Raw genomic sequence first — 18251 nt, forward strand, 5'->3', positions numbered from 1 at the left:
TCAAATGAAGATATCTAGAAGTTAGAGTAGTAGAGGTTAGCAATAGAAATAGATGCTTCTCAATTAGATGCAATAATTCTTTCGGTAAAAACTGAAAAACAGCCCTTTCAACCCAGAGTGCTGTCTAGGGCACTTAGAACTAATTGTCTCATTTATTGACGTCAGGTTCATGTGTTTCTGACACCAGACAGTACAAATACTCAGGAGCTGAAATCCTGCTATGGCAGTAACAGAGCCTGAAAGGGATTCCTTCTCAGACTAAGTCCATAATGCACTTTCATCCTCAAAGAATCATTTAGTGTCTCAAGCACTGGGAACAATATAAGATCAGAAACTTAAATTCTGTGACAAAAAGGATGAAAGAAGAAGACTAATAGTGTCAATTTATCACTTTGTCTCTGAATAACATACCTTACGCTGCATAACGAGAGAGAGCCCTTCTGAGATAAAGACACTAATTTTGGAAGAACTTAGATTCAGTCCTTATTCAGATTAATTTAACAAAACTTCTTCCCAAGAAATACTCAAGAAATAACAGAAAGCTTTGTTAATGACTAATTCCAAAGTCCACAAAATGTCAGTTCAGGAATTGTTTCAAAATCAGTAAGCTGGTTACAGGATCCACACATCCTCCAAATTTTAAAAATGCATCTATATAAATCATGTGATATTCATATTAATATAAAATTTACAAGTATAAAAGTCAGTACTGAGAAGATATATTATTAAATTTTAGACTCTCTCAAGTGATTTTTGTAATATAAAATATTCAGTTAAACATCTGGTATCTAATGGTAGAAAAAAAACTACCAGAAAATTGAGACTACACTTAACCGTGGTGATACTTGATTTCGTTCTTACTGACCTTTTAACTGTCTCATTTTGTGTTTCATGACATCTAGATCAGCCAAAATTTTGTCCTTTTTAAGCCAGTTCTGTCTTTCTATTTTTTCTGCTTTCTTCAAAGCTAGAATAATAAAAACACATGATGTTTTATTTTGCATTCTTTTTATCAACAATAATTTATCATGCAAGCCAATAATTTATAAAAAGAAGTTTCTGCTTCAAGAAATAGATTCAATTAGAAATAAGTAATTAAAAGGTAAGGGTCATTAAAAGAAACCTCATCTGAAAGATGACAGGGCTTAAGGCATTTTTTTATGGAATGCAGGGGGAAAAGAAGAACAGTGTTGTTTTATTATATAGATTTACCATATGCAATAGCCATATTTCATTTTCTACTTCCACAAACTATTTGGAGGTGATGAAAGCCTGGCTTGGAACCATTCATTTTTTAAACATCCACCTACTGCCTAAAGGGTGCAATTCTTAAAAATGAAAATGTGCAGACAGGTCGTCTTCAGTGTGAATTAAACTCATTTGTTATTTTCTAATGTATACCATTATTCTCAGTCTTATAGACCAAGAATCTCTTTATCAACTAAATTAGACATTTTCTATGCAGAATACTCCATTCCAGTAAGAAAAAAATAGGCAATTGTGCAAATATAAGAGTACAGCTATCCTTGTGCACATGTTAATTGATGAACCGCCTGTTCTTTGCATAGATGTGATGTAATTAGGTTGACATTGTACACGTTTAATTCATTTTCTTATGGTGACAAAAAATTTCTCTCTCCCTTCATGCACTTGCTTGAAAGAAAGCAAAACCAAAACACTGACCATTTGGAGACAGAAATGGTTCACCACAAGATACCCAGATGGCAATAGGATTTCTGAGGATGCGGGTGAGCAAAGACGTATCTATATCATCCAAACTATCAGAGGTCACAGACTTCGGAGATGATTTGGTTTTCACTTTCATTCTTGAGTTTCCTGGGAAACAAATGACACATTTGCCATTGTTCAATGAATAATGAATAAATTTGCTTGCTGAATCATTTGTTTTTTCAAAATATTTCATTCTTCATTAATGACTTGATTTAAGCAGGTTAACGCCAAAACCAGATGCAAATACATAAATTTTGATCAGAAACTTCAATGCAAGTAAATAATTTAAACTAATTTTATTGTAAATATACATCTTAATTCCTTTCTTACCCTGTATCCAGTTATGAAAAAAATAAGAGATAGCTTACCCAAATATCTACTCTGAAATAGGGTAAAGTAAAGAGATAGAAAAAAGCAAGGAAAGGGAGAAAGGAGTATAGGAATTGACCGAAGCCAAAAATAAGGGGCTTCAGAGAATTCATCAATTAAATGATTAATAGTACCTATCTCATTCTGCTGTTGGGAAGATTTTAAAAAGGGAAGTGCTTAGAAAATATTAGTCTATTTAATTGTGCAAGCATCCAAAATTTCTAGATAATATTTTTATTATCACCACGATACTAGACATGAATGCCACATTGTTTTCTTTGCTGGAGATAAAGCACTGTTTGGGCTCTGAGCATCCTTGTGGCTAAAGCAAAGAGGAGAACACCATTTCAAGATATGAATGGCTGACAGAGAGAGATGAATTCCTCAAGATACACTTTTCCAGGTCCTGAGATTTGAGAGAAACACTTCAGGATCTTCATAAAGGGGTTATTTGTCATTCAGCTAATAGTATCCTACTATACAAATTAACACAAGCTGAGAATTTACTATGTACTGGGCATTTCACTAAGACCTCTACCTACATTATCTCATGCAATTGTCAAAATGATACTCTGAAGTAGGTTCATTTCTCTTCTGCACAATAACTGAGACTTCATCACATAGCCAGGTGGGGGCAGAATCAGAATTAGAATCCAGGCCATCTACCTCCAGAGCCAGTGACCTTAACCATCACCTTTATATTAATAGTAAGCCTGATACTGAGTTTTTGACTGATGTCTGTTTCTTTTAACTTCCTCAATGCAAACTGATGGCATAACTCCAAGTTATGATTCAGTAAAGGGGACGGCCAGCTAATCTAATGCACCTGCATGATTCAAGGATAACCTTTAGAATATGAGGGGAAGGGATGGTCATACCCTTTTGGTAGACCTGCTCGAAATCACATTACTTCCAACCAGGTTTTATATAAGAATTTGAAAGAAGAATGTTCGAAATTTAAATCTTCCAGAACCTGGAGATCAGATGTTCCATGTGCCAAATAAAGGCAGAACTATATGCTTTAGTGATCAGCTAGGCATTAAATGTTCACATAAATATGAATGTGTATTCCTAAGAGTATATATGATTATGAATACATATACATATGAATCTATATCATTTAGATCAATGCTTGGTTGATGCTCTGCCAATTTAATGATGTTAGTTACCATTATTGTGTGTGGGATTAAGTAAGGAAACCCCACTCTCCCGCCTATGTGTCTCTTCTTTATTCTCATACTATCACATTCATAGTGCTTCTGACATCAGACATGGGGAATTTTTTTCCCCACACCAACCACCTGTGAAACACTAGCAGAATGTCCTACAATTTAACTCAATTCTGACACTACCTACCTGGAGATAAGGTCAGATCTCACAGGTTAAGGGTGCAGTCTCACAACACTGCTCCCTGCTCACCCGTTTCAGATGTCCAGACCTGTGCTTCTGACTGATTGACAATAAATTGGACGTTCCCATGACACCCTCCTCGGGTTCACTTAATTTGCTAGAGCAGCTCACAGAATTCAAGAAAACCGTTTACTTACTGTTTGCGCATTTATTATAAAAGGATATGATAAAGGGTACAGATAAAACATCCAGATGAAAGAGAGGCATCGGGTGAGGAAGACTCCATGTTCTCTCTGACACTCCGCTTGCCACGCACCTCCATGTGGTCACCAGACCAGAAGCTCTCTGCACCCTGTACTTTGGGGGTTTTCATGGAGACTTCAGAGAGCGACTAGAAGTGGAACTAACAACGAGTCATGTAGGCATGATTCAGCATAACTCCACTTCCTGTCCCTCTCTGAAGAATAGGGAACAGGATGGACAATTCCAAGTTTCTAAGCACGGCTTGGACTTTCCGGTGACCAGCCCCCATCCAGAGTCCACCAGGACTCATCTCATTAGAATCAAAGACACTGCTAGCACCCAGGAAACTCCAAAGAAGTTTGGAGAACTGTGTCAGTAATTAGAACAAAAGAGGACACAAGTGCTCTTTACCACCTAGGAAAATGCACAAATTTGGGGAGTTCAGTGCCAGGAACTGAGGGCAGAGACCAATATTTTTTTCTAATGATTTTATAATGATATTGAAGGCCCTGCCTTCAAGTCGCACACAGTCTAGCGAGACACATAAAGATGTAAACAGGTAAGTATAACACGACGTTCTAGGAGCTGGGAGTTTCTAAGAGCAGGGGAGATGGGCAGAGGCAGGCAAGAGGAGTCAGAGGACAGCAGGCGTAGAGAGGACACTTTCTCTCCTAATCGTGGGTAGAGATTTGCTCTGATCTAATCCAACTTTCTTAAGTGGTGTCCAGCTGGTTTTGATTCTGAATTTAAGAACTGAACCACTTACAGCAGATTCACGTTGTTGTATGGCAGAAACCAATATGACACTATAAAGCAATTATCCTCCAATTAAAAATAAATTTTTTTTAAAATTATAAAATTAAAAAAAGAAAAACAGAACCTGCTCATGTTGCACAAAGTAGCCAAACTGTCAAACATATTTTATAAACACCAGGAAATTTGGTTACTGTCTTGGTTCTGAGACCCAATTTGCATTAAAAATTTTTTTCTTTAGTATTCTGCAAGGTAAAAATGATATGAGAATTTCATAGAAGAGTATCTTCCTGTAATTTTTTTTAATTCTCAAAGGAGTGACTGAATGAAATAAGTACATATAACTTTCATATGACCAAACATAAGTAGAATCAGCTAAATTCCGTAGCATGTAACCAACCTTTCATACTTTTAACAGGTGTCTCTTCAGTTCCAACAGTGTCTGCCTCTTCCTTTGGTTCCTCAGAATCTCTCTGAATACGAGATTCATCCAGAGCCCATAAAACCAAATTGCGCAAGGAACTTATGGTGGTTCCGTCTTTGGTGTATATTTTGGAGGCTGCTCTGGCCAGACCGAGTTGTTCTGTGCATTCTGTAAGCAGCTAAAAACACAGACTATAAGGAACTGAGAGGAAACAGTGGTAGAACTGGGGATAATCAGGCAGAGTGTTATTTTAGAATTCTGAGAAAATTCTTTAATTTGAGAAAATAGAAAGCAATAACTACCAACTTGATCTTTGATTAGAGATGGTTTTTGATATTAGATTGTCCTATGTAATCTCACAAATTAGTCCAGTCCAGCTGTGAAAATTCTTAGCTCCAAAAATTGAACACAGCAGCTGATGTGTGTTAATACATTGTATCATCAGAAGTATTTATTTCCTAAGAAATGTTAACCTAGAAATTGACTTTCAACCATGTTGCTTTATAGTGAATAAAATTATTCCAACACTTCAGATGAGCTGCTTTAAAATAAATGAGTCATTGACTTTCAAACCAAGAACTGACACATTATTACTTCCATTTGGCAGATGGGAAATTGGGCTGAAAGGTTAACATTTTTGCCCAAGACCACAAAAGCCACGGTCCCAGGGTGGAATTTGGAGCTGGTAACTTTTGTCCTTTGCCTAGACCATTGACCACCAATATTTTAATTTAAAAAATCTCTTCAGACTCAATCAAAGGGGTGAGTGAATAATTGTGTGTGTGTGTGTGTGTGTGTGTGTGTGAATATTTGCAAAGAAGTCTCCAGGGTAACTCCCCAACATATTTAACGTTGCATATAAAATACATTGATAAAGGTATTGGCCAGAACCTACAGACATAAGACCATTACCAAGCAACTGAAGGACAAAGCTGTGTTTGGACCCCAGGAATGCTCCTTCCTCCCCAGTGGGGAATAGCCTCTAAGACAGAAGCCACATATTCCCTCCTAGCACAACTCCTGCTTCTCCAATCTGAAAATAACCCTGTCACCGAGCAAGTGCTCAGCTTCTCCAGATGATAAATGAGGGGGGATCTCAGAATATTCAGATGACGTACAACTTGAAGTGGGAAAGGAAGGAAGGAAGAAAAGGCTTTCTGTCTGTCACAAGGGTAAAGAAATTCTGGTAGCTTTGCCTTCCCCTTGCTTTTTTTTTTTTTTACCCTTCTTTGCTCTGGAGCCAATCTGAAACCTGTATTCTGTTTTCGCATTTTTCTAAGTCTATAGCCAAAGAAATACAATCAAAAAGAACGTCTTTAAGAAAACAGAGATCTTGATCTCATCAGCTTAAATGGGTAAAACTGGTCTGGGATATTTCTCACTCAATCCCACTGCTTTTTTTTTCTTGTCAGAAGAATCACCATTATCACTGCCTCTAAGGATGCGAGAAACATTTAAGTGATAGCCACTTACCATGGGGAATGTTCCAGCCACAATTAACTTTCCATTTCGATATCCGTCTCCATTTTTGTATGCAATTATTTTCACTGCCTTCTGGTTCGTAACTGCCATGCCACAATGAGATACAACTTGCGTGCAGGTCTTCATCCGTAAAGATAATAGATGTTCTTCATAATAACTCAAAGTGTTTTCAGCCTCATGAGAAGATAAATCAGTCTGATTTTTTTTTTAAAGAAAAACAACATAGATTGACTCAAACTTTTTTCCTTTTTAGTTTTATTTTGTTATACTTCAACCTTTTAATTTAATATGTGTTTGTACACGTATGTGACATCTAAATTGTGAAATGCTCACTTCATATGCTATAGGTATTTGATGCTGTAGTCAGAAGGACATTAGGTCCAAACTCCTTGGTTCTCCTCCCAGCCCTGTCACTGAGTCTCTAGGTGACTTTGGGACTCTGGCTTGGGTTTCTGGCCTTCTCCTGTTTTCTACTTTGCCTTCCCCTGGACATGAGGTGGAGAAGAAGGATGCCAGGGCCAGAGAGAGCCTTGGGTTGAAGCAATGGAAAGTAGGACTAAAGGTATTCTCTGAACCTTTAACTCTAGGATGACGTCATCTAGGGTGGCAGACATTGACATATGGGGAGGGAAATGAGCGTAGCCTTAACCACGTGGCAATCAGTGTGGTGAACACCACACTTCACCTTCCCTGTTCATCCTTAGTCAAGCTGTGTCTGAGATGGTGTAACACTGGGGATTCTTTTCAATCAGCTCACCCACCCCCCACCTCCTTAACACCACCTCATTATCACCTCAGCAAAGCCAAATGCCTGCAGGCTTTCCCGGAGGACTGACTCCCCTTCTCCTTCAGAGTTACTGAGGCTTCAGTTGGTGTCTATTATAACTGTGTTAGGTTTAGGGCAGAGAGGACAGCGATCTGGGAACAAGTTGGGCCAGCCTGAAGAGCAGACCAGGAGGAAGGTTCCTACCCATAAAGAATTGCTCCTTTTTATATAGGTGTGTAAGTTTCTCTTTAGTTCTTGCTTCTAAACTTGAAAGAAAGGATTTTTTAAAAGGTGTCATTTAAATTTTTTTTGATATATCATTTTATTTTAATTAACTATTTAATTAACTAAAAATTAACTAAAAATTAATTAACTAAAAAGAAAAAAAAAAACAAGATTGATGGCATTGAAAGAGAAGAAAGCATATATGGAAAACTGATATGGAGACCAGAATGAAATACACATAAAAAAGCTATGACAGGAATCATTTTGATTAAGGACTGTATAATGTTGTTGTAAACTAGTGAGGTTTTGAAAACACTCTGAAAATACAGATTTTAAACAAGGTTCCAGAATGAAGAAGAAAGAAAAGAACTAGAAAAGAACTCACATTCACAAGTACTTCAGAGGGATAGGTCTTGACAAGGGAAGCATGTTTTTTTTTTTTTAACTCTTTAAAATAAAAATGTTTATTAATGCCAAATTGTCACTTTCAGTATCATGTTCTAAGGCTTTGCCTTTGAGTTTTTTTGTAAAAAATTTTACTTGTTAGTTTGCAGTGTGGTGTTACTTTCTGCTGTACAACAAAGTGAATCAGCCATACGTAGACATATATTCCCTCTGTTTTGTAATTCCTTCCTATTTTGGTCACCATAGAGCACTGAGTAGAGTTCCCTGTGCTATACAGTAGGTTTTCACTATTTATCTATTCTATACATAGTAGTGCATATATATCAATCCCAATCTCCCAATTGAATGGTGCCACCTTAAATTAAGAAACCAGGAAAGCAGTAGAGCCTTTTTTCTCCATGATGTGATTAGTATCAGACACGAATGCATGAATTCAGGCATCCAACCTGAAGAGCCATTAACAACAACACATCAAATGAGCCCTGAAATGTTCTATACTAGTAAAAAAGGAGTTTACCCCGTGATGGAGGCAAAAAGCTGCTCCACTAAGTAAAGATTTGCAGCTACTTTCTCGTCTGAAAGCAACACAGAGAGTAGTGCAAGGTGTCAGTGCATGATTAAAGCCTCAGAAGTGCCCAATTAACTTCAGAGTGTGTATCGAACTATTAACAGACAATGTATTTTAAGTTACAACGGGGAAAAGGAAATCAATGCAGGTGGAATGGTAAAGGTGCATCAGTAAAAGATGAATTGGATGAGTGGAGATGAGCTTGAGTGAAGGCAAATAATGAATGCATCAAAGTTTCCAGAGTCACGCCACACACGTATTAGCAGAGCTCGGATCATTACACACCGTGGCCACATCCATGACCTTGAAAGGCCCATGTGAGAAGGGCTTCTGGGTCTTGGAGGCCGAGGCACAGAGGAATGGGAGCCCTGGAAGCAACTGTTTCAGTCCTTTCTCTGCTCTCACGGATCGTCCACACGCCAAACAGAGCATCGTTTTCTTCTTTCCACTGGGTGAGAGGTAATAGTATCCCTGGAAAAGGATAAAGATGTTTTGATTTGGACGCATGTAAATTATGATAGCATTTTGTAGAATACTTTGCCATACAAATAAAGCACTGTTATAATCCCCAAATGCTAATTTGAAATCACAACACGAGCACATTATTTCACTCCCTAATTATTATATTTTTAAAAACCACATTATTTCCAAACACTGTTGATTGAAAAAGCCCGGAGCCGATGACAGTTCAACATCAATGAGTATAACTTGTATTCAGAATCAGAGTTTCTTGGAGGAATGGCCCATTCCACATTTGGGACAGAATATACAGCAAGTCCTCTACATATGAACCTTCAAGTTGCAAACTTTCAAAGGTATGAACATGTCCCTGTATGGCAGCTGTTGTACTGTACTTCTGTACTTTTCAAGGTACTGAACTGTAAGATTAAAAATGTTTCCTTTGTTTTTTGTGTTTGTTTTTCATGTATTATTTGTGTAAAAAGTATTATAAATCTGTTACAGTATAATAATATATAGCTGATTGTGTTAGCTGGGTACCTAGGCTAATTTGTTGGACTTATGAACAAATTGGGCTTATGAATGTGCTCTTGAAACAGAACTCACTCGTATGTAGGGGACTTACTGTATACTAGACAAGCAAGGATTTCTTGTAGTACCCAGAAAAAAAGAAGCCATCTCAAAGTAAAGGTATTACGTCAAAAAAGATACAGGAGCCACTACGATAGACATTCCACTGGCTCAAAGTGGGGCAATTTGGGGGCAAAATAAAATGACAACTGAAAAACTTCAAATATGTTTGAATATGTAAAATCCCATGAGTTCATAATGATGTAAAAAATATAAGTAAAAAAAAAAAAGGCAACAAATAAAAACAAAACCACTACTTATTGGAGTCCATTGGAAGAAAATGCACCAATTTACAATTCTGAAATCGGCTTTTAGAAAGTGCAGAAGATTATTTGCAAAGATGGCCATAATATAACCATTCTATTCTCGCTTGTATGTCCTTTTGAAATGTCATTTTGCTGCTCCTCCAATCAAGAAACAGTTTCTTTCTCCTTCCCTCTTTCCTTTGAATCTGGGCAAGGCCACATGACTTGCTTTGGCTGCTGTTGCATCAGCAAATGTGATGCAGGCGGATGCATAAGAAGTGCCTGCGCCCTGGAGCTTGTTTCCTTTCGGCTGCACTTGGAAGCCTGAGACCATAACGTGAGCTCCCCTGAGCTAGCCTACTTGAGAAGTCTTGAGGAGGGAACTCCCTGGCAGTCCAGTGGTTAGGACACTGCACTCTCACTGTGGAGGGCCCAGGTTTAGTTCCTGATTGGGGAACAAAAGGAGCATTGAGGAGAACCAAGGCCCCCCAGCTGACAGCCTGTCAAACACCAGTCATGTAATTTGACCATTCAGGCACCCTAGAACCGCCAAACTACTGGTATATGACCAAGTAACTACAGTCAAATTAGTGACTGTGTACAAAGACCAGCAGAACTGCCCACTTAAACCCAGCCCAAACTGTTGACTCAGGGTACAAAATAGTTAAGCCACTAACATTTTAGGTGATTTGCTATACTATTCTAATAGGTAAGTTATACAGAACGAACATTTATCCTACCATGCTTTACAAACCATAATTCTAGGCAGTCAAATACCTAGCTGAAGAGGTAAAGTTCTTCCTTACATGAAAAATTCAGCTAATATATGTTGGGAAAAGTGATAGAATTAAACAAAATTGACCCTCTTGAAACTTCTAATGAAACTATTGATTTAGGCAATGATCACAGAAAGGCAACACTAAATAAAAAGTCACTGGGAATTGTTCTTTGATGTGAGATTAGGTTGTAATCACCTGAACCCATGGATAACCATTACCATTAAAAATGGAAAATCCACACCGTGTGCCTGCATAAGTGATAAATATGAAACACACAGTAAAACCTATGAAGATTCATGGCCAAAAAAGAGCTGAATATAAATATAATTAAACTGCAGTGTTAAATCTCTTTTATAGGAGTTATGGGAGCCAGAGAAACAGGTTAAAGGATGCCACAGGAAGTGAATTGACAAATCCAAACAAGAGGAAGTCTTCTATAGGATGGATTCTGCAACTAGTAGCACATAGGGATTTTGTTTGAATCCTGACTCCAACTAACCATAAGAAGAATGTTTAGGAGAAACTGGGAAATTTCATTATTAACAGGCCATTAGGAGGTCAAAAAACTTTTAAAAAGCGAAAGTGAAAGTCACTCAGTCATGTCCAACTCTTTGCAACCCCATGGACTGTAACCTGCCAGGCTCCTCTGTCCATGGAATTCTCCAGGCCAGAATACTGGAATGGGTAGCCTTTCCCCTCTCCAGTGGATCGTCCCAACCCAGGGATCTAACCCAAGTCTCCCACATTGAAGGTGGATTCTTTACCATCTGAGCCACCAGGGAAGCCCTGGAGGTCAAAAAAATTATCATTAATTTTGTTAGATGTGACAATGGCATAATGATTATAATCGTAAGAAAACATTCAAATTTTTATAGGTGCAGGATCAAATATTTAGGAGACATGATATCATGTCTAGGATTTGTAAACATTGTAAAACATTGATAATAGTTGAATTTGGATGATAGGTACATGAGAAGTCATTGAATTAGTCTCTCTACTTTGAAATATGTATGAATATTTTAAAGTGCACTCTCTAATTTGCTTTGTTCCTCACAAGGCTAGGACTTCCCTGGTGGCTCAAATTGTAAGGAATCCGCCTGCAGTGCGGGAGACCTGTATTCAATCCCTGGGTTGGGAAGATCCCCTGGAGGAGGGCATGGCAACCCACTCCAGTGTTCTTACCTGGAGAATCCCCATGGACAGAGGAACTGGGCTACAATCCATGGGGTTGCAAAGAGTCAGACATGACTAAGCACGTCCCAAGGCTAAAAGTTAAGTACAGCCAGAGTTAATAGCATCATTCTCAATTTACAGATGAGAAAACAAAAGCTCAGAGAGGGAAGTTTTTAATTCAAGGATACCCAAGTAGTATGTGGCAGAGCTGAAACATAAAACTGTGACTTCTGATTACAAGTTTTTGGCTTTTTTGCTTTTGTCATATTTATCTACTCTATTTAAATACTGAACATTACTTTAATTCAAAGCCAACATTTAGGTGATACTTTTGAAGATACAGTTCTTAAGTTCCACTATGAATTTCTCTATATGCACATCTGATTTCCATTTTCCTACAAATGACTTGGGGGCAGAAAATTAACATATTTCCTCTCAGATGGAATTCAATGAATACTCACACAGAATAATTTGTACAGAAAAACATGAACTTCTTGATAAATCGTGTGCCAATGATATTCCTTATTACACTAAAGAAGCCCATTGAAAGCATCCAGAAAATGTATTTTCAATCATTAAGACATCAATTCCCATGACTGTGGGGCTGCTCACTATTTTTATGTTCCCCAAATTATTTTACTTTGACAATGGTGCACATACACAATGTAAACTGAAGTTTTGGTTGATTCATTCAAGCTTAATACAGGCTTTAAACTGCTGCTGGAAAGGAAAACTGAAATACGTGGGGGTAGCGCCCGAGGTTAGGCTGTGTCTACAGGATGCAAACGGAGTTTAGAAGTTGAGCAAGTCAACAGCTGGCTCTATATACAGAATACCAAGCAACTGGTGTGCCTGATATTTTTCCTCTATAAAATCTCCTTGATTTATCAAAATGACTAATTCGACCTGTTCCTTTGACCTTATACAAACATGGTCTATGACATGGGGCTTGTTTGGTCAATAATGACTTTGACTATATATATAATAGCTACTGTGAATAAATGATTCAGTTTCTTTATCAATCTTAATTTAACTAATTTATTGATATTATTGCCAATATCTGCTGGATCATCAAAAAAGCAAGAGAGTTCCAGAAAAACATCTACTTCTGCTTTATTGACTATGCCAAAGCCTTTGACTATGTGGATCACAATAAACTGGAAAATTCTGAAAGAGATGGGAATACCAGACCACCTGACCTGCCTCTTGAGAAACCTGTATGCAGGTCAGGAAGCAACAGTTGGAACTGGACATGGAACAACAGACTGGTTCCAAATAGGAAAAGGAGTTCGTCAAGGCTGTATATTGTCACCCTGCTTATTTAACTTATATGCAGAGTACATCATGAGAAATGCTGGGCTGGAAGAAGCACAAGCTGGAATCAAGATTGCTGGGACAAATATCAATAACCTCAGATATGCAGATGACACCACCCTTATGGCAGAAAGTGGAAAGGAACTCAAAAGCCTCTTGATGAAAGTGAAAGAGGAGAGTGAAAAAGTTGGCTTAAAGCTCAACATTCAGAAAACTAAGATCATGGCATCTGGTCCCATCACTTCATGGGAAATAGATGGGGAAACAGTGGAAACAGTGGCTGACTTTTTTTTTTGGAGGGGGGGCTCCAAGATCACTGCAGATGGTGACTGCAGCCATGAAATTAAAAGACGCTTACTCCTTGGAAGGAAAGTTATGACCAACCTAGACAGCATGTTAAAAAGCAGAGACACTACTTTGTCAACAAAGGTCCGTCTAGTTGAGGCTATGGTTTTTCCAGTGGTCATGTATGGATGTGACAGTTGGACTATAAAGAAAGATGAGTGCAGAAGAATTGATGCTTTTGAACTGTGGTGTTGGAGAAGACTCTTGAGAGTCCCTTGGACTGCAAGGAGATCCAACCAGTCCATTCTAAAGGAGATCAGTCCTGGGTGTTCATTGGATGGACTGATATTGAAGCTGAAATTCCAATACTTTGGTCACCTGATGCAAAGAGCTGACTCATTGAAAAATACCCTGATGCTGGGAAGGATTGAGGGCAGGAGGAGAAGGGGTCGACACAGGATGAGATGGTTGGATGGCATCACCGACTCGATGGACATGGGTTTGGTCCATCACCGGGAGTTGGTGATGTACAGGGAGGCCTGGCATTGCTTCGGTTCATGGGGTCACAAAGAGTCAGACATGACTGAGTGACTAAACTGATACTGATTGATGTTATTTATATTTATTATTTATTTTATTTATTATTTAAATGATATCATCTATGTAAAAATAAAGTTGCATCAGTATATAATGCTGTTATTATATACTGTATATAATATTATATAATATTATACTGTATATAATATGCAGTAGCTTTCTAGCATATAATAGTTACTTCACTTTAATTTTCTTTTTCTAAACTGGCCAAGCAAATATGGTCTAGAGAGGAAGGTCTTACTCTAAATCTAAACTGGAATTCATGGGGGAGTCTATGAACTCCCTGAATTCTCATACAAAAAGCATTTGTTTACACATGTGCATTTTGGGGAAAAGAACATCCATAATTTCACAAGACTTTCAATAAGGTCTGTATCTCTGAAAAGGTTAAGAACTAACTACTAATTTGGAGCCTTTGGGTAGAGGGTAGGTTTCCCAGACCTAAGAGAGAGAAACATTTTTTTTTTTTTTTTAGAATCCCAGAATTGATATATTACTGTACTTTTCAAATTAACCATGTTAATTCTATCAGATAGGTTATTACTTAACTAGTAGGAAAGGAGAGTTATCATCTTTTAGAAGAAATGTTGAAAATTGGAAGGTTTTATCCTTATCTAACAAATAAGAACTCTATCATAACTATAATATACCTAAAATTAATAATAAAACCATAATACAATCTGATATTCAGGTAGTATTCAAATTTCTATGATCTCACTTTCTTACAATTTATTTGAAACAATCAAAATAAGCTCAATACATTATGATTAGTTAAATACCTAAGTCTCTTTGAACCTTTATGACCCTCATTTCTCTTTTTTATTTTATTGTAATTATTCATTGCATATTTTCTCCAATTAGATTTTGGGGGGCAAGAACAGTTCATAAGTGGTACAATGCATTTCTATCAAGGGGCAACTGTTACAACTTTTTTTGGAGTGTTAGTAGATAATGATGGTCACTGCCTAGATCCATTAATGTATTAAAGTTCACAATATGATATTCTGATTTCCTCATACTTTATTCATTTATTATCTGAGATATTCCTATGAAGTGAAGATTCTCCTTGTCAACTATATTGTTATCCTGAGGTACAGTTCATAAAGAAAGAAAAAAAAAATAGCTTGATTCTTCATTTCAAAGTAATGGATTCGTTTCTTAGCATCATCTAATTGTGACCAATTGAGCTGTTGCTGTTGCTTAATGTCAGCATGAACATATCTAATGTATGTCAATCCGATGCATTCAGTAGTCATATTGATGCTTACACTGTCTTATCTTTGGAGCCTTTTCAAGTTGACTCAATTTTTTTTTAACATGACTTCAGCACTCTTTGGCTGCATATTAGCTAACAGCTATGAGATCACAGACAAAGGAGAAAAGGTCAGAGGGGGTTAGCTTAGTGGAAACCAGAGACATGCAAAATGGTATGATACATTTAACATCTCTTATTCAGGAGAGCCAACGAATGATGAGTGAAGAAGCAGTAGACAAGTTTAGAGACTTTTGAGGAGCAGAGTAAAGAGGGTCTTGCAAGGTCTTATAATATATGAGATTTCAATATTCTGTAGGCCAATGGTTATCAAGCAAAGCAAGGTGCTTTGACCCACAAATATCTCAGACATCTATAAAACATGGTACAAGCAATTCCTTAATAATAAAAATTAAAGTACCAAACTTTAGAAATTATTTAAACTTAGAGTATACCATGCTTAGCCCTACACTTGGTATAATGTAATATAAAGTCACTTTTAATCATTGGCATTTTTAAAACTTTTTGTATTGTATTGGAGTATAGCCAATTAGCAATGTTAATCTCTTAGCCAACAGCAAAGAGACTCAGCCATACACACGCACGTATCCTTTCTCTCCCAAACTCCCCTCCCATCCAGGCTGCCACATAACATGAGCAGAGCTCCCTGTGCTACACAGTAGGCCCTTGCTGGTTATCCATCTTAAATACAGCACTGTAGACCTGTCACCCCAAACTCCCTAACTCTCCCCCTTCCCCACTCTTGGCATTTTAACATGCTCTCTGGAGTGGGGTGGTACCGAGTGAGTGTGGCAAGCACACCTGTGGAGTGAAGGGGGAGTGGGTATCCTCCTTCATGCAAGTTCTAGTGAGTGACGAACCGAAGACAATGATGGTGCAGGGAGGCAGTGAAACAGTTTAAGTCGAGGGTAACATCAACATCCCTTCCTTCTTTCTTGACCAGAATCAGAGTCTGACTTCATTCACAAGTCAGTGTTTAATTTGTGTGAACTTAAGGATTTCTGGGGAAAGAAGTTTCTTGCTTTATTAAACTAATCCATCCCTCCCCCCTCTTTTTTGTAGGAGGATGAACCACTTACTGGTTGATCGATGTTTTCTTCTCTAATCACAGAAGATGTACAAACACCAGCATAGTTTGCAGCTGTGATCTCTTTATCCAGTGAAGTGCTTTGAAAGGCCATAAAAGCTTTTGTACTTTTCATGTAATTCCACTTTTGATTAGAAGCCCCATTGTTATGTGGTTTGTATTTCTGAAAAAAAGGGAGAGAGAAAAACATGGAGTCAAATAGAAGAATTTATGATTTGTGTACAGCAATCCTAGTCTTCATTGCATAAATTCAGAAAATACAGATAATTACTCAAAACTCTACTATGTAGTGATAACTACTCTTGATATTGGATGATTATATTTCATATATACTTGCACTCTGATTTATTAAAAAAAACGGAATCAGAAAATACACAAAATTTGATAACTGCAGTAGTTTTTTGGGTTTTTTAAAGTTTATATACTATTTGATCTTAGGGTATTTTATTTTACCAGTATTCAGCAGTTAAACATGTAGATTGTTTCTCAAATTTTCTTTACTATAAGCAAAAGAGCAACCGACATTCGTAAAATAAATCTTTGTGTAAATCCATAACATTTTGAGAACAAACTCTTGAAGTAGAACTGCTAATAAAGAAACAGGATCATTAAAAATTCATGATGCATAATATAAAAGCTTTATCGTATCAAAATTTTTTCTAGAAAGATTATTCTAGTTTACACTTCAATCAGTATTATATGAAAATGGTGTCTTGACACTCTTGCCAAAGCATTGAAAATTTAATAAATGAAAAATAGTACCTCATTTATATTTTAATTTACATTCACATGCTACCAAGAAGGTTTTTTAAAAAAGATGAGTACACCATATTTTCAGGACGCTCAGTGGGTAAAGAACCCACCTAAAATGTGGGAGAGGCATGAGACAAGGGTTCAGCCCTTGGGCCAGGAAGATCCCCTGGAGAAGGGACTAGAAGCCCACTCCAGTATTCTTGCCTGGAGAATCCCACTGACAGAGAAGCCTGGTGGGCTACAGTCCACAGGGTTGCAATGAATAGCACATGACTGATGCAACTGAGCATGCACACACTCTATTTTATGTATTAGAAACAGCGTATTTATCCTAATTATAAAACTTGGTTTGAGCATAAGTTAAAAAAATGAGTAGTTTCAATTTTAGGGAATTTAAACCAGTAGATTAGTTCTAACCAAACATATCATGACACTTCAAGGAACTTTATAATGAATAATACTTACTTTACCAAAGAGAGATTGATAGTGAAGAGGAAAATAAATGAGTCTTAAGAATTGATTTAATAGGTCAGGCAATAGAGCATCCCTCAGAGGTATGCAAAACAAAGACTATATTTCAAGGAACAGGGAGAGGGTTTAGTAACATTAACCTAACAGGCCTCATTTTTATTATTTTACATGAACATTGATATATTCTTACAAACTGCTTCAAGAAATAAAAATGAAACAGCAAGTAAAGAAAAAACTCTTGAAAGGTAATACAAATTACCTTGAGATCAAACTCATTTCTTATAAAAATGGGAACCTTAGGGGAAAACCTCCATATCTATAATTTTATGAAACTGATTAAGGTACTAAATTGCATCTGCATGAGGTTTTACCTCACTGTCGTTCATGCCAAAGAGGCACCTATCAGGGCAAAATGCGATGTTATATATACAGTATCTCATAGAATAAAATTTTAGACCCCCACAGACTGTAACCCGCCAGGCTCCTCTGCCCATGGAATTTTCCAGGCAAGAATACTGGAGTGGGTTGCCATTTCCTCCTCTAGGGGATCTTCCTGACCCAGGGATCGAACCCATGTCTCTTGCATCTCCTGCATTCGCAGGCAGATTCTTTACCATTTTCAGGCAGATTCCTGAAGCCCTGTCATCGATAGAAGATTTAATTAACATTTTGTATTTGTTCAGATTTTTTACCACTTGAGTTACAGGGAAGTCATTATTAACAATGTGAAAGTGAAAGTCGCTCAGTTGTGTCCAACTCTTTGCAACCCCATGAACTATACAGTCCATGGAATTCTCCAGGCCAGAATACTGGAGTGGGTAGACGATCCCCTTCTCCAGAGGATCTTCCCAATCCAGAGACCAAATCTG

At 37.4% G+C, this 18251-nt stretch overlaps 1 protein-coding gene across 4 annotated transcripts in view; it reads right to left on the reverse strand.

Annotated features, from left to right (window-relative positions):
• The window catches only part of DCDC1 (doublecortin domain containing 1), a 469884-nt gene that overhangs the window by 24609 nt on the left and 427024 nt on the right, over positions 1 to 18251 (reverse strand). For all 4 annotated transcript variants that reach the window (XM_061381012.1, XM_061381013.1, XM_061381011.1 and 1 more), the window contains 6 exons: positions 16151 to 16321; positions 8602 to 8787; positions 6344 to 6547; positions 4847 to 5048; positions 1684 to 1836; positions 866 to 967 (listed from right to left, as the gene is read on the reverse strand). In XM_061381012.1, the coding sequence (XP_061236996.1) occupies positions 866 to 967; positions 1684 to 1836; positions 4847 to 5048; positions 6344 to 6547; positions 8602 to 8787; positions 16151 to 16321 (1018 nt within the window). The remainder of the gene's footprint in view (positions 1 to 865; positions 968 to 1683; positions 1837 to 4846; positions 5049 to 6343; positions 6548 to 8601; positions 8788 to 16150; positions 16322 to 18251) is intronic.

Source organism: Bos javanicus, chromosome 15, assembly GCF_032452875.1.
Source record: "Bos javanicus breed banteng chromosome 15, ARS-OSU_banteng_1.0, whole genome shotgun sequence".
Lineage (NCBI taxonomy): Eukaryota > Metazoa > Chordata > Mammalia > Artiodactyla > Bovidae > Bos > Bos javanicus.